The sequence below is a fragment of the Haliotis asinina genome, chromosome 5, assembly GCF_037392515.1.
Source record: "Haliotis asinina isolate JCU_RB_2024 chromosome 5, JCU_Hal_asi_v2, whole genome shotgun sequence".
NCBI classification, from domain to species: domain Eukaryota; kingdom Metazoa; phylum Mollusca; class Gastropoda; order Lepetellida; family Haliotidae; genus Haliotis; species Haliotis asinina.
This window is the reverse complement of record NC_090284.1, coordinates 53,795,117-53,822,106: the sequence shown is the minus strand read 5'-3', so window position 1 is coordinate 53,822,106 and position 26,990 is coordinate 53,795,117. Positions and strand designations below refer to the sequence as shown.

The 26,990-nt window shown below is 39.6% G+C and overlaps 2 protein-coding genes across 8 annotated transcripts in view; both read left to right on the top strand.

Moving 5' to 3' along the window:
* LOC137284129 (uncharacterized) overlaps positions 1-3,821 on the top strand; it is a 32,304-nt gene extending 28,483 nt beyond the window's left edge. For 5 of the 6 annotated variants that reach the window (XM_067815811.1, XM_067815809.1, XM_067815810.1 and 2 more), the window contains 2 exons: positions 1,580-1,883; positions 3,132-3,820. In XM_067815811.1, the coding sequence (XP_067671912.1) occupies positions 1,580-1,883; positions 3,132-3,728 (901 nt within the window). In that variant the 3' untranslated portion in view covers positions 3,729-3,820. Of the gene's footprint in view, positions 1-1,579; positions 1,884-3,131 lie in introns of all 6 variants that reach the window. The other variant, XM_067815812.1, reaches the window with a different exon arrangement.
* Positions 1-26,990, top strand: part of LOC137284830 (caspase-7-like) — a 654,824-nt gene that overhangs the window by 206,471 nt on the left and 421,363 nt on the right. The window lies entirely within an intron of this gene.

Sequence of the window (26,990 nt, the reverse complement as noted above, 5' to 3'; positions counted from 1 at the left end):
GAGATCTATAGCTGAGGTCAACATTATTTTCTCTTTTTGAGAATAGTTTCCTTAATTCCGATAGACTGCATGTTTCTTTTGAGTTTGGCAAAGCGTTCCAAGGACTAATTGTGTCGGGTAGGAAGGAATTGGCATAGGACTGAGTTCGACAGTAAATGCCTTGAATTTCCGAATTATTTCTTAGATCATACCGAGTATTTCCAGAGACAGTTTGAGGGATTAATTCGCATAGATAGTCCGGTAATTGGTTATTGTACATTTTAAAGAAAAACGTTAGTTTCTCATAATGTCTTCTATCTTTCAGAGAGTGAAATTAAGTTTCATTATAGATCTCATGGTGACTTGTACACGCACAACACCACTAATCGGCCTCAAAGCATCAATATGTAAGCTCTCTAATATCCGTGATTGTTCAGATGCACAATTGTCATGCGAGCAGTAGTCAAGTGTGGGTAGAATGTAAGATTTGTACATAGTCTCTAATGTCTTTCGGGAAAAACGATATTTAAAACTCCTCAGACAACTGATCATAGGGCGAGTTTTACGGGCAATATCTTTAATGTGATTATTCCATGACCCGTCGCTTTTGAGTGTTATTCCTATATGTTTGTGGCTTTTGACTTCTTTTCTAATCGTTCCGTCCATAAGTAACTTTAATTTTATTGTGGGGTTTCTTTTACGACAAAACTGAATAGATACGGTTTTATTTGCGTTGAAAACGCATGAACAACATTCACAACAAGAGCATCGTAAACACTCAGTTTGACCAGTGAGAGGCGTGATATAAACAAATTCAAGTTCGTGTATTTGAATCTGTAACCGTCAATCGCATGATTTGTATCATAAACTTCACTTTAGACAGCACAAGCCTGTTCGGTACGTTCATATTACTTTCACTATGACAATAAGTAGTTCCATAGTGGTGATTCGATCCGTCGACAAAGCAGAGCCCAACTCTATGTAGTCTAGGACCAATACAGAAAGCTAGAATCGCGCATACAGACACCAAACCTCTACACAACACACAACGTCACGGTAAGAAGTACAAGTCCACAGACTCTTTCCATAGTCCACGGCAAATAGTCTAGTTTTGTCCCAATTGTATAGTTTTCCATACAGACTCTCCGACAGCTCGTCTAGTATTTTCGCAGATGGACAATGGCTTGGGTTTTGCAAAGGACTAATGGAGTCGTAGACTAGTCTAGTCTCCATTTCGTATTCCAAGTGCATTTGGTGGAATTCGTGGTACGGAAACTAGGGCCCACGCCCAGACAAAAATACCAAAGGCATGGTTCGTATACTATAGTGCCCTGACCCTTGAGGGTACCGAGCTAGAATAGGCCTTCAGCAACCCATGCTTGCCATAAAAGGCGACTATGCTTGCCGTAAGAGGCGACTAACGGGATCGGGTGGTCAGGCCTAACTAACGGGATCGTGTGAACTACAAACAAAGAAGTTGCAACAACAAAATTCAATATCTGTGACCTTTGCTCGCTACACTTGGCACGAAATATAATGACATTGTATAATTGCATTATGCAGAGGGAAACGACCCTTGACGACATCTGATTCTTTCCAGCTACAAACCCGCCATGTTGCAAGAAAGGACTCTGGTGAAAATAGTTGTGGCTCTTTCTGTGCTGGCCATCATCGGCTTCGTTACCACTAGGATTCCCATGGCTCATCTGACCAATATTATGCAAGCTGCACATGAACGGTCAGTAGTCCAAGGTGGTTTCATGGCAGCCGGTCAAGGTGGTCTCGCGGTAGCCGACCGGTTAAGAAAACAGAGGAATAAGTTGTCGGAGATACTGAACAATGCTAGCAGGGAACTAGCGGTGATGAGTTGTGAAATGGTCGAAATCACTACAAAATCTAATAAGGTAAGGTTATGCGTTCTTGCAAATGTCTAGTAACTTTCCTCTACGAAACCAGTTCACTGGGGAGAACAGGTCTGAGAGGCCTTTTATCTACCTTTGTTGACATTTTAGTGCCACACACGGTCATGTTCGAGCTGTGTGACACCTGTCTGTAAATATTCCGGTCTGGACCGGATAATCCAGTGATTGACATTAGGAGGATTGATCTACCAGATCTCATAATTATGATGTTCTTACTGCACGAATTCGCCCAGCAGCTTTATTGACAAACCAAATTTCGGGTGCTGAATTCAATTGCGAGTACATCACGATATTTTACGACGAGCTGTTACGATAAGGTAAGGTTATGCGTTCTTGCAAATGTCTAGTAACTTTTCTTTATAAAACCGGTTCACTGGGGAGAACAGGTCTGAGAGAACTTTTATCTGCCTTTGTTGACATTTCAGGACCACACACGGTCATATTCGAGGTATGTGACACTTGTCTGTAAATATTCCGGTCTGGACCGGATAAACCAGTGATTGAAATTCGGAGGATTAATATACCAGATCTCATAATAAGGGTGTTCTGACAGCCCGAATTCGCCCAGCAGCTTTATTGACAAACCCAATTTGCGGGAGTTGAAATGAAGCGCGTCTACATTACGATATTTTACGACGACCTGTTGCGTAACCGGTGTTGCAGGCTCAAACTGCAAATCTAAGTAGTACAAGTCGTAAATATCCACTCAGGCCAGTATATCCTCACAGTCACAGGTCCGACTGGCTCTTGGGGTCATTTTGTATATCACTAAGTTATAGTGCACTTTTAAATCACACACGATTATGGCCTAATAGAAATGTTCGTCATATTAGCAGCTTATTGATGACACCAGTGTCTACATTAAAATTTCGGGCTAGTGATTCATTTTGTGGACTAACAAGTTTAGGCATAGATAGTCCAGCTGGCTACCAAAATTTGGAAACTATTTCTCACACTGGGCTCAAATGATTTCCTTGACAATATCATCTATAGGTGACAGTATCTGAACAGGTGATTGAGTTGAACCTTCTCCACCAGTTAATAGGGAATGTTGCCATGTATACCGGCGCCATCCCCAGTCCTTGAGACTTCAGCAAGCAGAGATAAAGAGATAAAACTAAAAGTCTGCGTTTTTTCTAGCACACAATGGATTTCCAAATACGTCAATGTGTCAGAAAATGTTTATTTTGTGTATCAATAACTTGAGCTTTGTTTATTTCCCTCTAACAGACTTCTGTTGCCGTTACTGGAGGGTGGTGCAAACAATCAAGTAAGTCCACAGGTGGGCAACACAGGTGTGACAAACCTCTGGCAGCCAAGCTTTCACATTTCTTTCAAAATCAAACCGTTGCTAGTTTCGGGGATGGTCCGGGCGACTACAAGAAGTTTCTAGATGCTACCCATCAACTTCGTGCATACGATGCTTATGATGGCGCCCCCTACGGGCGGGAAACAAGCGGTGGAGTAGTTCGGTTTGCTGATCTAACGGTGCCTCTGTACGGCCTTCCGTTATACGACTGGGTGATAAGTCTGGAGGTGGCAGAACATATTCCAGCTAAGTATGAAGACGTCTACTTTGACAACGTTGTGCGTCACGCAAGGAAAGGCGTAGTTCTGAGCTGGGCAGTGCCTGGTCAGCCTGGCCTCCAACACGTCAACAACAGACCTTTGGAGTATGTACAGAATCTTTTTTCGAGCAAAGGATTTGATACAGATATTGTGGCAAGCAAGGAACTTCAACAAAATGCAAGTCTTCCATGGCTGAAGCAAAATATTCATGTCTACAGGAGGAGGTATAATAATGTGGCCGATCCATTAGATACATAAATGTCTTCGAAATCCCGGAACAGCAGTGTTAAGATGTGTAACGTTCCAAATTTGCTGTACTTTTTATGGGAATAAATGATCTATAAACTAAACTACTTACAGGTCATTCATTGTCTGACACCACTGTGCTAGATGCAGCAAGCACCATTGTCATAATGATATGTGGTATTCGGTCATCCGATGGTCTAATAACTACAGAGGGAAAAATACAACACTGTTGGTGTTACTGTTTACAAGCGAGTAACATTTTCGTTGCTACCCGCTGGGAATGCTGAACTGTGCGAATCCATTTGGTACATCTTTTAAGTAGTTCTTGATTTCGAATAACTGACCCGATAGGAGGGGTAGTAACTTTGAATTTGGGGCTTAGGGTATGTCGCTGTCGGTATCGAGTAATCGCTAAAATCTGATACACCTTATAATGAAACGATAACATTGAGGTGTTCGACAAATATATTAACTGGTCCCTTCAAATACATGAGTTACAGGGTAGAGACGCAAGTAACGAATCATTGCCTGAGACCCCTCTGATGAGAATACACATGAGTGAAAGATCAGATACAGTCATTAAGGAATGTGTTGAAATATGTGATCAAGATCAGGTCAGACTCATCTCACTTAAAAGAGATATATTTGGGGGCTAAAAGCTCAGAAGGGGAGAGAGAGTACTAGTTCACATTTCGGAAGCCTATACACTTTATATAGTTATCCGTGTGGCAAGAACCTGCTTTCTCTTGTACTAAGACAGACGGACTGACAGACAGTATTCGGACACGGTGTAGATTGTTGAGCACTAAGTATGCATGAGCAGTACAGGGAAGAAAAGCGTGACAATGAGAAGATTTACATGAAAGCCAAGAATCTTTGTCGGGCATCGCTGAATACATTGTAATAGGGTTTGGGTTCCCGCAAGGCACGTCATGAATATTGCTAAAAGCGGCGTTGACCCACACTCGCTCGCTCTCTACTGATGCTACAGTCAGTGCATTCGGGGTGAGTGAGTTTAGTTTTACGTTGCACTGAGGAATATTCCAGCTATATGGTGGCGATCTGTAAATAATCGAGTCTGGACCAGACAATACAGTGATCAACAACATGAGCATCAATCTGCGCAATTGGGAACCGATGACATGTCTCAGCCAAGTCAAGCCTGACCACCCGATCCCCTTAGTCGCCTCTTACGGCAAGCATAGTCGTCTTTAGTGCCAAGCATAGGTTGCTGAAGGCCTATTCTACCTTCACAAGTTGCATTCGAGGTCAGCGACTAGTATGGGAGGATGTCGTGATGACTTGTAAATACCAACACTAGCTGTAATACGTTTGTAAGTTTTTAGATACATAAAGTAGACTGACCTTAATAGATTTCAAGCAGGAGAGTTCCAAATGATAACATAACATTTTATGGCGTTTCTATAGATTTCACAAAGGCATTCGGTAAATTAATGACAAAGTTTTGTTTGCTTGCCGAAAGGATGTTTAAATAACTGGTGAATCTTAACATGTCCTAAGCCACACTGACACTTGCACTAATTTTGCCCCATCACTGATACGGTATTGTGCGTGTCTTTGGGCCAAAACCATTGTCAAATTTGCATAACGTGCACGGGGCTGCGTTCCAGTTCGCAAAGAAAGTTTTGAAATGTTCAACATTTCTGATGCACAAAATCTTCGATCTACTTGCGTGAACTAGTGCTGCATATTGCGCAGCCTACTCGGAAACACTTCGGGCGGTGCGTATCAAGGCGTGTCAATTTCCAGCCCTTAACGCATTGACCCACTTTGGTCATGTACTGTGTGCGACATTGTCTCGGCAGATTGCAGAAGTTCACGCTTTCTAACTTCTGGAGTGGGAGGGCGGGACTTGTTATAATCTCACGACTAGTGATACGCGCCAAGGAACAACGTCAAAATAAGATAAAACACAAGCACGCACGCGCACGCGCACGCGCACGCGCACGCGCACACGCACACGCGCATGCACACGCACACACGAGACAGAGATCCAGCTTAGGATGGCTTCTTAGCAATGCGCTTGCCATGCACAGCCCCCACACAGTTGTGGAAGTTTCATCTGTACCTTCAACCTTCAGCAACCTCCTTCCACTCCTCATCAGTTTAGGGGCACGTGAGAACTTCGTGCTTGTAGAACTCAATGATGGCTTTGCTGACCTCTAATAAGAACTTTTAGATTATGTTAACTTCAACTCCGAAGCTGTTCTGTACCCTTACATAAGAATTACTAGTGGCTAGAAGCGAAGAGTGGTTGCCAGCTTGGGTCCAACCTCCAGCAGTTCTGTAATAAATGTGGTCTTCTCAAAATCAGGGGTTAACTCACAAACAAGTTGGTGGATCACGCTGTGTAGCCTCTTGGATCTTCCTAGTGGATAGACGCCTGTTCTCTGGTGTTCAACATCTTGTAGTTCTACACCAGTGCGTGAAGCTGGGGCTGATGCCTGCTATTGTTATAGCGTGGCGTCAAGCGGGACAAAGCAGGACCAAATAATACAACGACTGCTTCACGCATGGGGAAAGTAGCTGTGGCAACGCATGCCCGTCCTGGAAATATGCGCGTCGTGTGTACTGTGTCGTTGACTGGCTGCAGACACTACGCCAACAATACCTGACCTAGACGATAATACTACGTCATGCGATAGCGTGACAATGCGCACCATTTTCGGTCACGCAGTGCGTGCCAAGTGCGTAATTTACGCATAAATTGGACGTGAACAGTGTAGTCCAGGAAAAGGCAGCTGAAAAATTTGCTGTCGTAGCCTCCCCAGTACTGATTTGGTTTGACACTATTTTCAGTTCGTGTGATGTCTTGGGCTCATGAAAAGGCCTGCAATACTCAGATTGTGGCATCAGTTATTTTTCACAGGCCTTTTTATGTGGTGGGCGTCTTTGAGCATTTTCATGACATTTGGTTTGCTGCCCAACAATACCTCACATTTATCATGGATAGCTTTACTACTATCAATCTGATCACTATCATGTTGACTTTTGTTTATTGCTAAAGGATGTAGAAATTATTGAACATATTTTTGTTTCCGAAAAAAACCCAAAATGTCCGCAATTATGGCCGCCATCTTGAATTGTCGTGTGTTTTGCCTTCTCGGCACTTAAATTAACATAAAAATAACACTGAATGTTTCCATTTACATCCAATGTTGATACTTTTGATGTTTTTTGACACTTGTCTCTTCTTGACTGGTGACTCGGGCATAAAACAAGTAATTTTGTATGGTCATGCCGAGGTAATATGTTTTACAGCTTATTCTTTGAGACAGGGGATTTTTGCGATTCTCCGGGTTTTCATGGAAATGTGTGGTGATGATTTATTTACTCAAAGGTTACATTATTCTTGTAACTAGAATCAGTTGTTTTTGTTTCCTGTTTCCTTCTAGAGTGACAGCATGTTATATGGAATTATTTGATATTACCCAGAATTAAAAATGCCGCAAAGATGGTCGTCATTGTAGTTTTACTACTTATACATAGCAGAGGACTAAATTTGTACTGATATATAAAACAAACAATTCAATTCTTGTGACATGTATAGAAAAGAAATTCAAGGTTATGGTTAATAAAAGCTTCACATTTCTAAAATATTTGATGAAATAACATTATCCATAGTATTAGAAATCTATGCTTCATGGTCGATAACTGCGTCTAAGCTGTTCTTGTAACTATTCAAAGTGGTTTTTTTTAGATAATTCTTAATCGTTTTCCATACATTCTGAAGCTTACAATTAACCCTCTTCTTCACTTTCTTTTATATCATATGTTGCATCATGTCAGAATTGGAGTCATCTACAAGTCAAAGCTGTTCGAGCAACAATCACCTGCCATACAAAAGGACATGTCTCTGTGCACAATAGATCAGTCTATCTGCATTGACACAGATCTCCCTGCTGGCATACTGACTTTATTTCATTTACACGAGGTCAGTTCAACCAATCCATGAGGAGCAGAATCTCTCGACTTCAGAACACCAGAAAAGGGATAAGCTGACCATCACAAATGCTCCAAACATGGTCAACTGGTGAAGGAATATGATTACCTGCAGATACTGTTTCCAAACATGCACTTGGTAGTTTACATGCTCAATGTGATATTCTAGACTGTTGGATGTTGGTGGGATCTTTTCATTCAATGTCATGTCTCATCTACGGACATCACTAGATTGTTTGGTACTTACTGTCCACAAGATATAATGACGGACAAAATCCTGATTGTCACCTAATTGTGTGAATGTGAGTTTCAGAGGTCTTCAGTAAGACAATTCCCAATGTTTAATGCTCTACATGTTCTACAGTGGAACTGAGTGATAACACACCTTAAATAAGATTGCCATATCGCAAACGGAATCGCCGTACTTCAATCTTAATGGGGATGTGTGCACACGTAAAATAGTTTGGGCATTGCGTTTGTACACAGTTTCCACCTGGTCAACTCCGTTCTCAGACAGACGAAACTCGACCGCATTATGTTCTTACTTTGATATTCCGTGCAAATATTAATATTCTCAAAAGTTTGCAGTACATTTCTACTCGGTTCTATAGTCTGGCAGAAAATGTTTCAGGACGGTGTTTGGTAACTTTACTTTAAAACTGTAAGTGCTATCCGTTTCCACTTTGGTATGAGGCTTTATAATTCTTCATCCATTGAGGATTTTAAGTGTCATAATTTATCACTCCATAACAAGAAAGTTGTCTATAAGAGTTGTCATTTTTTGAAGTCACAACAACATCTAACATGTCAAGGGTGTTGAGCTACTTACCGGAACAGCGACCCGGTCAGGCAAATAGACAGGTCACATGTCACATTCTTACGTTATGCGCGACAGAGCATGTCACGTGACTTAATGCATTTTGCATTCGTTAACGGTGTCAATACCGGTGTAGGGCAGAAGGGGTCATCTCAAAATCAAATATGTCACATAATTTACATGATGTTTTCAAATTGTTATGCGATGTCTTTTCATGCACATGTAAATAACGGAGAATTTTACGGAAGCCTATTAGGACCACGGTGAAATTCCGTTTTGGTGTCACTATCTCCTACGTAGGACTTAATGTCTTCTACGTAGTAATTAGTATCTCCTCCGTAGGACTTACGTACGACTTACTATCTTCTACGTAGAACTTAGTATCTCCGACGTAGGATTTACTCACGGCCACGTGGTACTTATTATATGTTTTAAAGGTTCGGATTATGAAGTGTGGTTATTAAATTGAGAAATTTTGGGTTATGCAGGACGCTAGATAGAAATGCACGTCAATGCATATTTATGACACAAACGCATTGTTACTACACAGTACTTATGTGTGTGGGGGTGGGGGGTGGGGGGGTGGGGGGGTTGTGTGTGTTTGTGACGTTTGAGTGGCGTGGACCTTGATCTAATTCAGTTATGGGTGGAAAAGTGTTGAATGCGGCGTAAAGCAATACGGAATTTAAAAAGGCAAAAGATCTTTTCATTATAGTTGTTTCTATAGGTATAAGAATATAGGTACGCATGGACATGCCACCGATAGACACTTCTGTGCACGCAGATTATGACTAATGTACAACGACCTCTGAAATATCCAGAGCATAATAGAAAAATGTAACTGCAACGTGTAACAATAAGGCGAACTGAACGCGAGCAGTAAAGTACAACAGTCGGTCCAACACATGAAAGTAATATGCAACAAGTATGCTACCCAGCAAAAGTCAAGACTCACTTAAATCACCCACTGTATGTTATATATGTATACATGGTTACAACGAAGATGAATTTCTCCACCAACTTGGGGGAAACAACTGCAAACCTTATGCAGATTAATTGCACGAGGATGATTTATCAAATTGCTGAAAAGCATGACATTTGTGCAAATATCGTACATGTGAACTGCTGTTTAATCATTTGTTGAACGCATGACAATAATCCTGTCAACGTTACGAAACTGTTTTATTATACATCAGTTCATGTGTAAACAGTACCTTTAAACAGTATGGAATGTTTTGATAAATCCATTTTAGAACTGTTGATTGGAGCATGCGGCTACATTCACACTAGTGAGTCTAAACTTTTGATGGGTAGTATAATTGAACACAGGAGTCTAATGGTGAAGGAAATCGTAGACTCTTAGAGTACATGAAACATATGATAGTATACTCCAATGGTAAATATAACACATAACTGTAGACTCTAAATATAAATGAAACAGTCAAAAAGGAAATGGTTTCCGTGTCTGGGGGTATTAAGTTGACCATTTCAGATTAATGTATATTAACATATCGAGCATCTCCAACAGGAGATACTAAGTCCTACGTAGGTGATAATAAATCCTACGAAGGTGATGATAAGTCCTACGTTGGAGATAGTAAGTCCTATGGAGGTGATATTAAGTCTTACGTAGGAGATAGTAAGTCCTACGTAGCTGATAGTAAGTCCTTCGTAGGAGTAACTATCTCCTACGTAGGAGATATGAAGCACTAAGTCCTACGTAGGAGATACTAAGTATTAAGTCCTACATAGGAGATACTAAGTATTAAGTCCTACATAGGAGATACTTACTCCTACGTAGGAGATATGAAGTCCTACGTAGGAGATAGTATCTGCTACGTAGGAGATAATGCGACTAAAAACAATTCACCGTGGCCATAATACGTTTCCACAGAATTTTGATTGTTTAGTTTCGATGAAAATATTTTGAACTTGAAAGTAGTTAGGGGACAGGTTTATTTTATAGGCATTATTCACAGTCCATTAATGATATTTCTGTGAAACTGTGCATGTACACATTACTGAAGTGGGTCTTTGATTTGTATTTTGGCGGGTTGATCACTTACTTGTTTTCCTTGAATTTTTCAAGATTTTTCAATCACAAAGCACCTCTTCTTCGGACAGATGAGTATCTGATTCATCTCCAAGATGTATTAAGATTGGTGGGATGGTCTCTTCTCTAATACCATCTAGTTTCCCGTGCTCATTTTTCACTGCCAAGACATGTTTGACACAGGCTTCCCACTGACTGATATCAGTCTCCCCTATTGCCGTGTGAACAATTCTTTTCAACGTGAGATAACTTGACATGTTGTAGCGTGATAACTTCCCCTTGATACCCCCCTTATATCCTCAGAACGGATATAAACTGACAAAGGACGGGTTTGAACTGCTTGAAAACGTTGTTCACATTGGGTGAAGGCGCATTTCTTCCAAGTCTATACGTAATACGAACTGTCTGGGGATGGGGCACAGATGAGGTAGACATACTGACAACTGTTTATGATCAAACGAGAATCGTAATTTATATACTTCTTATCCCGTTCAATCTCGTTTCATAGTTATTGTTAAGACGGGTCAGGACGTCCTGAGAACTACAAATGTAACTTGGTCTGCCTCAGGCCTACCAACAGGTAGCATGACCGGACCAACAGAACTCCATTGTTCGGTCGTATGTGTGACAACCGACTTGTTGTGACGACCGCTGATTTGTCCCAATGTTTTGAAGGTGGTGCGTTTTTACCCACAAACTTGACTTCTTGCGCTGTTGACGATCATCTTTGATTCGCTCCCCTACGTTGACTGACTCTTGTATGGCATGCCTGTCCCAAACAACATCAAATCTAATGCAGTCAGTTCAATTTGTCTCAATGCATATCAGCTAAGTCTCAAAAGTTTGAAGCAGTTCACTGTCTGCATATTTGCAGTTTTGCCATTCCATTAACTATATGAAGAGCCAACATTCCCTCCTCTGCCAGTAGGCAGTGAAGGACCACACACTCCCGTTTAAAGTTCTTCTTACAGACTTTTGAGGTTTTTTCTTGATGTTCCATCTGAATGAGCCATTGTAAAAGGAACAAGGAGAAATGTCAATGCGCTAATCAGGATTGATGGAAAATCCAATCAGTCTTCGAAATGAATGACGTGTCATGTCTGTATCTTATGAACAATGCAAGTAGAGTTGTTGTCTCAAAGGATATAATTCACAGCTTCTTGCATGTTGAACAGAGCAAAAGGATTAATATCATATGTAGTCAGCTGAACTCTTCCAAGACAAACTTTTGGTCACTTTTACATCGCCTGAACCTGAAACTGAAAACCTCCTCCTCTTCTACTTTGCTTCCCGAAAAGGTTGTATAGCCCAAAGATGAGAAGCTCCATACAACAAATGGATCAGAGTTTTGATGTTCACGAAACAGTCTTTACATCTTGTGGACAGGTTTTTAATGCTATGACCCGTGAAGGTCCCGGGGTAGAATAGGCCTTCAGCAACCCATGCTTGCCATAAAAGGCGACTCAGCTTGTCGTAAGAGGCGACTAACGGGATCGGGTGGTCAGACTCGCTGACTTGGTTGACACATGTCATCGGTTCCCAATTGCGCAGATCGATGCTCATGTTGTTGATCACTGGATTGTCTGGTCCAGACTCGATTATTTACAGACCGTCGCCATATAGCTGTAATATTGCTGAGTGCGGCGTAAAACTAAACTCACTCACTCACTTTGATGCTATGTATGTACCAAATAATGAAGTGATGCTTGTAGATGAAGTATTGAAAAAAAACCTCCCACCAACATCCAACAGCCTGAAACGTCTTATTGAGCGAGTTAACTACCAAGTGCATGTGTGGATACATCCAATCATGAAGATTCCTCCACCAGTTGGCCCTGGCTGGAGCATGTACCCCTGTACCCCTGCTCTTACCCGGTTCCCCGGCCCTGTACAATCAGAGTTCAGACGCTGTTATCAACCTTGAAGCATAGTTTTCTAACACTTTGGGTGATGTTATTTCATCAAATATTTTAGGCATGTGAAGCTTTCATAAACCATACCATTGACAGTTTGTTCTTTTTCTATACTTTATAAAATATTTTAGATCAAATGATTTGCTTGTTTACATATCAGTGGGCCACCCCCATTTAAGCCACATAATCACTAATAACGCGAATCTAGACCCTTTTTTTCGCAAACTCCACAAACTTCGTACATATCATAACTCTGGTTTGAAGAGGGCAGATGTGCGCAAACAATAGACAGATCAGCACAGTGTTCACGTTGTATTCTTACAGCACATAATCTGTCACTTGCAGTCTCATGTACACACACATTGTGACTTAATGCTTTCTTCACTAGTATTGCCACTTCTCCTTCACCTCTCATGCTGTTTTGTGATGACTTAATGGTTACAACGCAATCGTAATCGTATTTCATTTGTTCAAAGTAACACTTATTTTTTACCGTTAACCAGTGTTCTGTTATAGCCAGAATGTCACAAGCATCAGCAATGTTTTCCAGGTAATTACCATTGTACATTGCACCACATATATTCCATGTGGAATTACAAAGCATGAAGATGTAGCATATGAGACACACAGCCATGGTGAATGATTTTTATGCACTGCTTTGTCCTGACTTAGAGTAAGATATCCATTCTCTACATTGAACATGTTTAGGCCAGAGGTTTTCATTTTCTGTTATCAGTTTTGCATCCCTGCTGTCTACGTTCACTCTTACAGTGTAAGTTTGGGTCTGACCCTCCTGGAGTTTCAGTAGCCTCACACTGGTCACATGCTTTCCATGTTTTCTTAGTGTAGTCGCAGATTGCTTCTTGAATCACATTAAGCGATTCGTCAGCACGCACGAATGACAAGTCTCTTTGTTTTAAACCTGGTGTAACATCCTGGAATGTTCTCGATCACTCACTGTTAAATCACAGGCAAACTGTAGTGCAAGTGGGGTTGCGCAGCATAGAGAAAATGACCAGTCTTCATATATGCGCGCGAAGCGAGCAAAGATTGGCAACGCACTTCCCTCGCTTCGGTTCAAAAAGTATTTTTCGTGTCAAAATAAAATATCGCCACCATCAAAGGTACTCTCCCATTTCCTCACTAGGTTGTGTTCTCCGATTTCCTACCTCGTATTTAATAATTACTCACGTGAAATATGTTTTATTCAACATTCTAAGCGCCACTCGAGGTACATCAGACCGTTCTTCGCCTTCATTACCCCTGCCAGCTTCCGGCTCAGCGGAGTGAAGGAACAAGAATAAGCAGAAATTATAAAGATACACCATATTGCCTAATTTATCATGATTCTGTTGGAATGTATTTGTCTTAAGTGTCGGCGTTATTGTTAGATCCTTTGTAACATTTATTCTACAATAAACACACTTCTGGCGTATGGAGCATGGGAGGTAACTCTTTATGTATTCCATACGGAACAATAACTTGTTCCTTCACTGCGTATGTTTCATTGCAACTTAGTCATTTGTCATAACTGAATGAATAACTGAAGGTTTGACATATTTATGCTGCTAGTCAAAACCTTTTCAAATGGAAGCAGCTACTGGGAGCATTTGAGCTACTTTAAGGATACTTCCTTACGTCAAATATAGAACATCAGTGTTAAGAATACTCAATTTGACTATCATAAGAAATCAATTCCATTTGGTGTAAAGGGAAGATAGATGTGTTAACAAACTGAAAGTGTGTGGTGAACGTGTCCTGTCCTACCGTGCCACCCGCCATTAATCAGTGGTTAACTGGTGTAAAACTGATCTAAATATCCATACAATTTCTAGCTGGATCTTTATTACCGAGACACTACACACGAACTGGTGTTGGTTAATTGCTGGATTTGAATGACAACCAATAAAAGTAATAACAACTGCTTCCGTTTCAATGGCTATTCAATCGGGTTAACTATTTAATCAGCAGAAGATATGACAGGTGCCACAAATCTTAAACCTGGTGAGACATTTTGGATCAAAGTTTCTGTCAACGAATACATAGTTGATACTTGTGATTTATTAATCCTCTTGTTAGTTTTGAGTTTGAAAAAAAACACTCTTTCCGGTTCATGGTTTACTGCATAATTAAACTAATTTACTAAAAGAAAAGAGACCCTTCCGATCCAAATTCTTATAGACACATCAGTATTCTAAGTTGCTTTGAGGAAACTATTTACTAAAATATCGAACAACCGCTTATCAAACCATCTAGATTAAAGCAGTTGCAATATATTGACACCAGTACAAGCTGGATTTAGGAAATTATTTTCGACTGCTGACAACTTGCTTGCTATCTTTAACCTTATGCAGATACTGAAAAGTGAAAAAAACAAATAATATATTGTACTTTCATAGATTTCACCAAGGCTTTTGACACAGTTTGGAGAGTGGGTCTGTGGGAGAAAATGCCAACTATTGGTACTGAAGGGAGGTTTCTGACACCAGTTAAGGAAATCTAGAGTAGTGTCAGATCTCTTTTGCAATGTTGTTATAATGTACATTTTGTATCAGCTTACCTCTCGTGCGATAATGGCGTGAGACAGGGGGGAAGCAGTCGCCTTTACTATTTTCAATCTTTATTACTGATATTGAATCACACCTCCTTGCTTCTGACTGTAATTCTCTTCATTCAACCATCAATTTTACGTTATGGAGATGATGCCGTCCTATTTGATAAATCATTCAAGAGACTACCGACGCATACCTTCCTTTAAAATATATTGTGATACATAGAAATTAACTGTCATTATAAGTGAGGCCAAAATTCTTAACTTTGGGAGTGGACCAGCAAATACTGAACTTGAAGAACTTTTTTTTATAAAGACAATAAAGTTGACATCGTAGACAAATACAAATTACCTAAGCATCACGTTCCATAGAAATAGAGGACTAGTCACAAGTTTTCAAGGATCTTTGTGTCAGTGCCACTAAAGCCACGTTCAGTCTGTTAAAAATGCATGAAATATCTTTTTGCCGTTGGACTGTCGGTTGTCTGATTTTCACTCAATGATAATACCTATCCTAATTTATGGCTCAGAAATTTGGGGTATTGAAAATGTGGAATATCTGTAAAAGATCCAACTAAAATGTCTAAGACGTATAACAGGACTAAGGAATTCTACACCTCGATTTATGCTTTATGGGGAGCTCAGTCGATTCCCAATTGCGATAACATATATTTATAAATGCATCATTACCTTTAGGAATAAACTAACCAATCACAATGGAGTCAATAAGTTTTCAAAACTTATCTATGATTACGTGACAGTGAAAGATGAAATCGAAAAACATCGTTCTAAAAATCCCCTGGCAGGTAAAACTGAACGATATTTTATATGGTATCGGATTATCGTAAGTATGTACATAAAAAACCCATCATCTTGTACAATTGAGTGGGTATCTTTACAGACAGAACACATGCTTAAAGACCAATTTATTCAAAAGTGGAGACGTGATGTTGTCTGAAGCCCAAAAGGATTTTATTACCAAGAAGTTAAACTGCACCTACTATTTGACACATACCTAACCTTTCCAAAGCGAATATAAATTCCAGATATTTATTATCCACCCACAATCTACCAATAGAAACTGTCCATTGGGAGAACATACCGTGCTGTAATAGAACCTGTAAACTCTGTCAATCTACATCTGTTGGTGACGAATTCCATCATATTGTTATAGTGTCTACTTCAGGACTGCCATTTCCAAATATTTCTAAAAGCCCCCAAACTATGTAGCCAGATGTAGTTATTATTATTCAATCTGCATTCTTAATCTTTATCACTACCGCAGAGTATTTTGTTTTGTCAGCTACCCTGTTCCTCTTTGTCACTCCCATTAATTACCGTATTTGACATTCATGGCCTTTATTGGTCATCGCCCTTGGCTGTGTCCGTCATCACATCAACTGTATAAGGAAGTATTATTGTTTCTCTATCTGTCCATCGTTGAATCGTTGCCTGTGCAGTGTTGCTAAAAACTGTGTATATATATATATGTATGCTCACATCTATACTGGACGTGAGATGTGAGTGTGGAGTCCGGCATTCCGACTGTCTTTTTAGGGATGACCGCGAACAGGCTTATGCCGCTCGCAGGAAAGGCCCTGGGGTTGAGCTGGAAGTCCGCTCACCTCATTCATGTATACTTGTTTGTCATGTCTTGTGAAACCAACTAAAGAGTTTTGAACAACTAAGCTATGCCTTCGTCTTCATCAACGTATTCATTTGTTATCGTCAACGTAATACTCTGCATCAAAATCATGAGCTAATTGACCCCTAGCCGATGACCACAGGTCCCCGTTGATAATATTTTTGAATGTCCAAATCCTGGCCACGCCAGGAAAATGTATTCATCATGCCCTGACACAAAATACCCAAAATTTGTTACATCATTCTCAACAAATCACAGGTCTGTCAATTTAATAAAACCAGCTTATTATCAACACCATCAGCAAAGTTATGTACAGGTGAACTGTGTGCAATCAACGTTAATTGACACTGGCGGCTGACGACAGATGTATCCTAATATGAAACAATGATGCCTGACAGTGTGTGTGTGTGTGTGTGTGTGTGTGTGTGTGTGTGTGTGTGTGTGTGTGTGTGTACATATGTGTGTGTCTCTCACTCTGTGCGTGTGTGCAGTTTATTTATATATATGGCTCATTTATCCCCACAGAATATGCTCCAAATGCTATAAATAATGAATGTATAGTAAGATTGTTATTGAAGATTGATGTATTTACAGGCTGGAAGGAATTCACATCAACGTCAATTGAATTTATTTCACGTCAAGTCATTTTGACAAAGTTATCTGGGGTGGTAGAAATGCCTATACATTGAATGTAGAAATGTCACAGACACTTCAACAAAGGACTCCCTCTCTCTGAAGTTTAGTTTGTACTTTGGTCTGCGGGAGAGCAAACACAGCACAAGGTCCTGTTCTGGCAGGATGAGCGGATAAACGCTGAAGTCTATGGGTCCAGTGTTTGGTAGTGCTCACCACAGTTTGTCTCTGATGTCGATGAGATACTCACAGGCAGTCACGATGTGGATCAGTGGATCCGCGTAGAACGGACCGCACCTGTCACACAGTATCACATCAAGATGTGCATCTTTGTAGACTGAGCACATCTTGATAAGGAATGAATCGAAGCAGCTGTTGTTGAAGATGGTGTTGATTTTGAGTCCAGACTGGATGCACACTTAGACTCTCGTGGATTTTGGCAAAGAGTGAAAGTTCGCCATCACTAGATATCCTGTGTGTCCATGCAGCAGTATGGTATGGTCTCACTTTTGTTCTGACGACTCTCTTCCGGTAACCATAGGTTTGGACTTGTCCAGTATTGATGTAAAAATCAGCATATAGTTGGAGTGAAAACTTCTGAAGTAGTCTGTAAACATCTGGTACAAATCCTTTTGCAGCTGATGTGATTCTGTGATGGTATCGGAACATCCTGGAGGTACGTATCTTATGTGGGTGGAGTTGGTGATTCACAGTTATCATTTTCCCAAAGAATATGGCCTTAACAGTTCTCACGATTGAGTTCATGGAGCCTGTGAGAATAACACCAACATGTTTTATAGTTTGCACTGTTGGTAACATGTCCATGGATACAAGGGGGTTCAAGTTTCGTAGGTTTGTTGCTTTTGTGTCTAAATGAGACACTTTGATCCTTTGCTGATGAGAATGTGAACCTGGAGTTTTACTGTAGTTTTCAGTGATTCCTGCTTGTACTCTGGGGCCACTCACAGAAGGACAAGCAAGTGCGATGTCATCAGCTTCGGTTGGACAGTAGGTACTTTGGCGGGATATGGGTTTTATCAGGAAATGATGTTTGTACATTCTCTGGGTTAAGTTAAAGTTGTGTTATTTACATCTAAATCACAGTTATGTACAGGTGAGCTGTGTGTAATTAACATTAATTGATCTTAGAGTATGGCTAGTCGACCACGGAAGTTTAACCATGTTGAAGAGCTGCTTGGCACTCATTCTGTACTCAACACAACTCATTATGTATTTTTACACCTTGGTCATGTAACTCTGCGTGTTGTGACAACACATTATCCTAATATGAAACAGGGATGCCTCACACTGAATAGTGTACATATGCTACAGCAAATATGCCAAATCAGTAATTTTGTAAAATCACTAAAAATGTCAGGGATTATATAAAATTCCGCAACATATTTTTACATATTCCCTGAATTGAATTCACCGCTTCCTCAGTGTTTGTATTCGCTTGCAAATATGGCATTTGTATACAGTCCCCAAAGATAGACATTTTAAGGAAGTTAACAAAACTCATTATGTATTTTTACATCTTGGTCATGTAACTCTGCGTGTTGTGACAACAGTTTATGTCCCATTCATCCTCAATCTCAAGGTTCTGTCGAGCGTGCAAATTGTGATGTGAAAGATATGCTCACAGTCTGGTTAGCTGAAAACAAAACACACGAGCCTGGGCTTGAAGTTTGTCCATATCCCAGAAAAACTCCAGTTATCACAGTGGCATCAAGATGAAACCATTCGCTGCTTTCACTGGCTCTGCATGTACACGATAGTGCATCAACGTCCAGGCAGCATCACCGAGGCGACCGTCAGCCCACTTGCCAAGCCGCAGTCTGAGGGTCAAGCTCCCTCACATAAAGATTTCATTGTCCATATACTACTGACTATCAGACTGTCCAGTATAGTCTTACGATACATGCAACATCATTTCATTACGATACATGTATGGTCAACCTGCAGTGTCCAGCACTTCATCCACCATACCGACCTTACCGGCCATATTTGACAACCGGCCTTATCTAGTTTTGATTGGTCCACGTTACTCTAATAAAATATCATGTACACCCATCACGATCCGTGAGCGGGAGTATAAAAGTCGTGTAATCCTGCTACGAAAGGCATATCACCCCATTACGCCTCGGTGACGACGCGAAGTGAGAAAAGCATGCATCGACAAGCCTTTAGTAACGTGCGGTTCATTGAGGTCAACCGATCAGCTGGTGTCAACATGTATTTATCAGGAATGGTCATGGTGACTGGTCCCTCAGATCTTATATGCCGAAACCCATTGAAATGAACCTTCTTACTTACTTTCTTCGACTTAACATACTCTAGTTGCTTGTCTATGGTTAAAGTGAAGTGGATGAGGAATCCTGGCCATTTTGTATACTGAAGTTTCCTGAAATCTCTACTAAACTGGATTTAGCGTTGAACAAATGGATGAAACCTGTACTGTTTTTCTAGAAAAATCTGTTTGCTCTCCTTCTCAAAACATTTATCTCAACAGCTGTAGATTTAAAGCAGGAGCACCCATGCTGAACATATAATGTTATGTTTTCTTAGTTGTTCAATAATTCTCTCATTATGTTTGTAACTTATGTCTTAACATAATAAAAGTTCAAGTTTGAATCTCTGCGCAACCAATGCATATTGAGTTTTCATGAAAGCTAAGATTTCACCAAAGTCAAGGTTTCATCAAACGCAAAATTACTCCAAGATTAAACCTTGACCAAAGTCAAAGTTCTGAACTGATTCATAATTTTAATATTTTCATAACAAAGATTATTTGTTGTGACATTCTGAAAAATGTTCGATTACACAGGTTTCGATGACTAGTCGTCTTTGATTTCTTGCCTTCAAAATGAGTTGGCAATAATTTGTTTGCACACTTTCAGAGAAATAAGTTGCATCAATTATTTTCTCTTTGTCTCATTTATTTTCTATTCATGTCGAATATTTTCTTGCTGTTTGGGCTGTTTCCTCGTTATTTCAAATTTCTTTAAAAAACTCGAAATAGTCGAAGTTTGAAAAAAAAAAAGTGAAATATAAAGAAAAGATTGAAAGCAACACATGGCAAAGAATTATGTGGTTTAAACATATTTTTATTCCCAAAATAAAATGTGGATTGGCGAACGAGCCATGTGGCTTATATTAACGCCGCTCCAAAACACCTTTTGCAAAACAGAACTGAAATTGTAATAGTAATTGGTTATTGTACATTTTAAAGAAAAACGTTAGTTTCTTATAATGTCTTCTATCTTTCAGAGAGTGTAATTGAGTTTGATTATAGATCTCATGTTGACTTGTACCACGCACAGCACCACAAATCCGCCTCAAACCATCAATATGTAAGCTTTCTAATATCCGTGATGTTCAATTGTCCAAGATATGCGAACAGTAGTCAAATATGGGTAGAATGTAAGATTTGTACATAGTATCTAATGTCTGTGGGGATAAACGATATTTAAAACTCCTCAGACATCGGATCATAGGGCGAATTTTACGGACAATATCTTTAATGTTATTCCTAAATGTTTGTGGCGTTTGACTTCTTTTATAATCGTTCCGTCCATAAGTAAGTTTAATTTTATTGAGGGTTTTTTTTACGAGAAAACTGAATAGATTCGGTTTTATTTGGGTTAAAAGTATCCTGTCAGGAGTCCCCCGGGAGATTTTATCTAGACCAAGATTGTTAAGAGTAGCAGCTCAGACCAGCGGATCTTCAATAATTACATATAATGAGGTATCATCCTCAAAGAGGCGAATATTACTATCAATACCACATACAATATCGTTGATGTATATAATAATTAATTAATGATAATAACACTTAATTACCCCTAGGGGCATTTGTGTTACATGTAACAGAGCATGACTGCACAGTGAAAAGACAAGAGCACGGGAACAAACGAATATATAAATACCATAAGGTTAAAACTAAAAAAACAAACAAACAAACAAAAAAAAAACACAACAAAACATGAAGGTAATTTGTTAGATATTTGTTGAGAAAACACACAAAGGCAAGATGGAGGTTTCATAACGATGATTCATTCACTGGATGATATCATACACTTGTTCTGAAGAGTAGTCCTCTCTAGCCTTTGTCTCTCTGACAAAAAAAAGTATCTCTGCCCAGGCAAAACACTGAGCACATGGCAGACCATGTGGTTACTAATAACTCCGCGCACTCATACAGCTGTTGGGAGAAAACCTAAAACTCCTTACAGTGAACTAATGAAACAGGAAGAAGCTCTCATGCAATCATTATATATCATGACTCCCCATTTAATGCTCAAGAGCAAAACCCAAAAAAGAGCCCCTAAAATATTTGTTAGGGAGAGAAAAATCACACAATATACTGGCTTTCAGTAATCCTTCAATCATAACAGAGGGAGGAAAAGACAATGAAAGAGATACTTAAAAAAAGATACTGAGAAAAAGACAGAATGATGAATTATTAACTCAGGTCTCTCCTGTAATTGAAATAAAAGGGTAATATTTCCAACATAATTGATGCATTTAAATACTTGATAAATACTACATATAATAAACATGATAAAGCAATTACAATATGTTATATATAATAACTGAGACAGATGCACTTTAAAATAATCTTAACAGTCATGTAAAAAGGGCTATTCTAACATTGATAAGAATATAATATTTATTAATATATTACCTGTATTAAAGCAATTAAGAATATATAAATACAACAATTGTATTAGCTGCACTTTAAAAAGGGTCTTTACAGTCATTTCAAAGGGCTATACTAACAGGGATAAAAGAACATTTGGCACGTTTAGATCTGACTTTTGGCACTTGGTATCTGCGACCTGATGGTAGACGTTTGGCTGTTCGAATAGCGGAAGTAAACTTATTTCTTCCTGATCTGAAATTTGCCCAATTTGATGGGACGTTAGATATTTTTGCACTTTAGTGTAAAGGGTTACGATTCCGAATCGATGCTCGTATTTACTTGTCATCCTAGGCTTATCTGAAGGCCTGATTGTGACAGTTTTGTTAGGTATATGCTCATTGCAGATATTACATATTGCAGATGTTAATTGTGTGGTGATGTCATCTACGCTGTTGGAAGAAAATAAACCGTCACAATGAATGTCGCATATGCATCTGTTCATACCTTCTGTATTGGCTAGTGAGTCGTTGTAAACTAGATCGTGATGGAAGGGATTGATTTTTTTTTATTGTTACATAAATGGAACAGTGGTCACTATAGATAGGATCAAGACACCCGATTTATTCACACTATCGACATTCGATACAAAAATCATATCAATCAGGGTGCTTGAGTGAGGTGTTATCCTAGTAGGTTCAGAGATTATTGGTCCGAGTCCGTACAGCAATACGAGATTTTCGATTTTGGTTTTATTTTCCCGAAGAACATCAATGTTGAAATCGCCGGCAACGATAGTGTACATATTTTGATCAACAACTTTACCAATAGCATCTTCAATGAGCTTCCAATATGCCGCACTCTTGTCTGCGTGATAGATACAGCCGCCAAGATAAGGACAGTTTTTAGATTTAATCGTCACCCACACCGCCTCAAGTCCGGGGGTGTCGAGACTCGTCATATGTTTGACGTATAGATTACGTTTGACACCACCACCACAACTCGGTCTGTCTTTCCGGATTGCAAGGTGATAAATTGGCATTTCTACTTCAGTATTACCGATATCGACATGCATCTAGGTTTCTGTTAAGCATATAATCTCATATAAGCGAAATTCAGCGTCAATTAAATCAATTTTGTCTTTCAAGCTTCGTATGTTTAAATGTATAATTTTACGATCACGGAAATGACGCGGTCCTGGGTTAGGATGAACATCTCCTTTCTTTATTGTTCAATATCAGTCATTCAAGAATCAGATTTCACAAGAGTAGGGAGACAGTGGGTTCCAGTAGGTTATAGGCTAGAGATAGACACACACAAACTTGACTTGTGTAGCTGATACACGCCATAGAGTTTCTTGTAGACTGATAAGTACATGTTGAATGTTCATTTGGTACAATGAGGAATGATTTTATACAAAACAAAAACTACGAGAAAAGCAAAAGACAAGCAGGGTTAGCGTAGGTCAACGTCATGACCAACAACCGCGCAATAAAGAGGAAAAACAAATCCTAAAATACACCATGTTCTGTGGGAAGAAATATTAATGTTATTAGCACAAATTATATATATTATATATATTAGCACATAATACACGTACACGCACATGCACTGAACGACAATCACAAGTTGCAGCTTGTTCTATAGGAGGATGTACTAAACTACAATAGCACATATTAGCGTCCACATTCATTCATACAGGCACGGAGGGAGATACCAAATGGTCTTGGTACATGTTTGCGTCCACATACATTCGTACCACGTGCAAAGCAATAATCACAAAGTACAATTTGTGTTAATAGGAGGAAATATAAAATACAACGTGTTCTATAGGAGGAACTACTTGACGGCAACAGCACAAACTGAAATACACATACAGTGTTCCCAGAAATTATTGAGAAAATCTTTGTTTTTTTCTAATGATGCTACGATTGGAAAAAGGGCTTTCACTATGCACTAAGAATATTAAATAAGGGAGACAACTCTTGGAGGCTTAGAAGGCAGCTCATTACGTTATCTCCCTTGTCTGAGTAGACGGCTTCCTGTGTTGACATGGCAGAATTTACAGCAAGAGAGAAAAGAAAGCTCATTCTAGATGATTTTGAAAGGGGTGAGGCTGATGCTAAAGTGTTAGCTTGTAGACATGGTATTCCTCTGTCTACAGTATACAGAACTTTGAAGAATATTCAAACAGGAACCGGGATAGAGCACAAAGCAGGGGCAGGTCGGCCTAGGAAATTCAGTGTTGTGGATCGCCGAAGACTTGGGCAGATTGTGAGTAGGGGCAAATTGAAAAGTGTTGAGAACATCAGAAATGAAATGATTAGCAGAGGAAGTCCTCAGGTATGCAATGAAACAGTTAGGCGGGAATTACAGAGACTTAATTGGGTGAAAAAACGTGGAATTCCCTCGCCGTTGATGAAAGATGCACAAAAGGAAAAACGTTTAAGCTGGTGTCGGGCTCAAGATTGGGATAATGTTTTCTTTTCGGATGAAAGTTCTGTTTGGCTTTTCCCTAATTGTGTGAAAATTTGGACCAAAGATACTGTCAAACCTATCTACCAGCGACCAAAACATAGCCCGAAGTTTCACATGTGGGGTGGCATATCGGCTCGCGGAGTGACGCCATTGTGTGTTTTCACGGGAAACTTGACAAAAGAAAGATACGTTGACATTCTAAATGGTCAACTTCTTCCGACAGCACAAACATTGTATGAAGATGATTGGATTTTCCAGCATGATAATGACCCAAAACACACTGCGCGCTACTCAAAACAGTGGTTGTCGGGCGAAAATGTTCAAGTTTTAGACTGGCCCAGTTACAGCCCAGACCTAAACCCAATTGAGAATGTGTGGGGAGTCACGAAGGGCAGAATAAACCAAAAGGGACTGAGAAATATTGAAGATATGAAGGCCGAGGTGGTCCAATATTGGGATACCCTGTCACACGATTACCTACAAACTTTGATGGGTAGTGTGCCTAGGCGTATTCAGGCATGCATTGCTGAGCGAGGAGGTCTAACAAAGTACTAAAACAAGACTGAGACTGTAAAAGGATGATGTTTTAACATGTTTATGTAAGTAAAACGCCAGAAGTTAATAAACGTAATGAGTTACATGACGCAACATGATTCTCAATAATTTCTGGGAATACTATACATTCGTACCACGTATGCTTCAGATGCACTAGGCAACGAACACAACGTACTTATTCATCCATGGAGTGATACTAAATTATATCACATGAGTCAGCAACCACATGCATCCATACCACGTGTTAGCGCACTTACACTATGCAGCGAATACAAAGTGCAACTTGTTCTAAAGGAGGAAATACTAAGTGGCAACAGCGCAAATTAACCAGTCCTCCACATGCATTCGTACCATGCATGTATAATTCAATTGTACAAGGCAACAATCACAAAGTAAAGTTGATTCTGTGGGAAGAAATACTAGACGGTAGTAGCGCAAATCAAAATCGTCATGCATTCGTACCACGTGTGCATCAGTTGCACCTGTACAAGCAAAGGTTGTCGTACGACCGGACTGTATAGAGCCGGCAGAACGTTTACTAAGGGAATATTATGCATAAAGAGAGTTCTTTATGCTCATTGTTGTTGAAAGGTTGTTATCCCTATTTCATACCACTGTGTAGATGTTAGTTTGTTCTAGACATAGAAATCCGGGGTTTCTTTTTTCTGCTTTTTGTATTTAGTTTTTCCCTTTTTTTTGTTTGTTTGGGTTTGTTTTTTGTTTTATGTGTGTGCACTAGGAAATGTTAAACAGGCTATTGATCACTAACTACTGAAGGTAGATCACCACAATACCACAGGGACTTACAGTACTTGTACTACCAGCATGGATCCTAGCTGGATTTACACCATTACTTCAGTCGTTGGTGATTGTGCTATCTATACATTTACAAAAGATGTTTATCAAAACCTTTCAAACAATTCAATTTCATTCAAAAAGGAAATAATTTGTTAAATACTATTTGAATAAAAATATCGTTCATTGTTTTTACACTGAAATATTGATCTCTTGTGATAGAAAATCCATACTGTCAAACAGGATCATGCTTCGCCTTGGCTAAGGATTGCAGCTTGGAGAGTTCAACGACAGGTGCTATGATTATGTCTAGAGTGGCAAATACGACATCGTCACAAAATAACTTCTTTAAGTCTGTACAATGGATAACCTGCCTGGGTTCTAATTTGATCATAAGATATAAGGTCCGTGTTGAATGTTGGCCTTCAGCAACCCATGCTTGTCGTAAAAGGCGACTAACGGGATCAGGTTCTCTGACTTGCTTGACATATCATCGGTTCTCAGTTGCGTAGATCGATGCTCATGCGGTTGATCACTGGATTGTGTGGTGTAAAACTAAACTCACCCACTCATTTCCTAACGCGGACAGGTAAACGTCTAACAATATCTCTTATTGGGGGTTCAGGAACAACAATATCAAAACAGACGTCAATACCGATATCAATTCTCCTGGCTATTTAGGTTAGCTTATCTTACGAATGCATCTTATCAAGCTATAACATTAGTGCTATAAAGAGGCCTTGTGAATGGTTCACTTGTTCAAACCTGATGGGAATAAACCATGATATTAAGGCTGGGTAGGGTAAATAGAGAAAGGGTGTTGAAATTATTTTGTAAAAACTCTGCAGGTCAGCGTGACGTAGTGTTCTATAGTCCGTTTGACTCAAAAGCGGACCGGTGAATTCCAGACTAACACGGAAACAAATAAACATAAAATACTCAATGAAAGCTGATCATAAATTAATCAAGACATACCAACTGTGTGAGATTTTTGTCCTAAATATTAAAAGGTAGTTTAACAAACTATCAATAAAATATTGACAAAGTTCGCTGTTTGTTACGAGGAAGGAGTGCTTTGTAGGGCTGTGCAATAATACCGATAAAATAGGTATATACCGGAACAGTATGTCGTTATATGATTATTGCGACGACGTTTAGATTCTGCAATAACATAAGTCATCCAGAGTTAGCTCCCTTTGAATTATCTGCCCTTGATTTCCATGGCACCA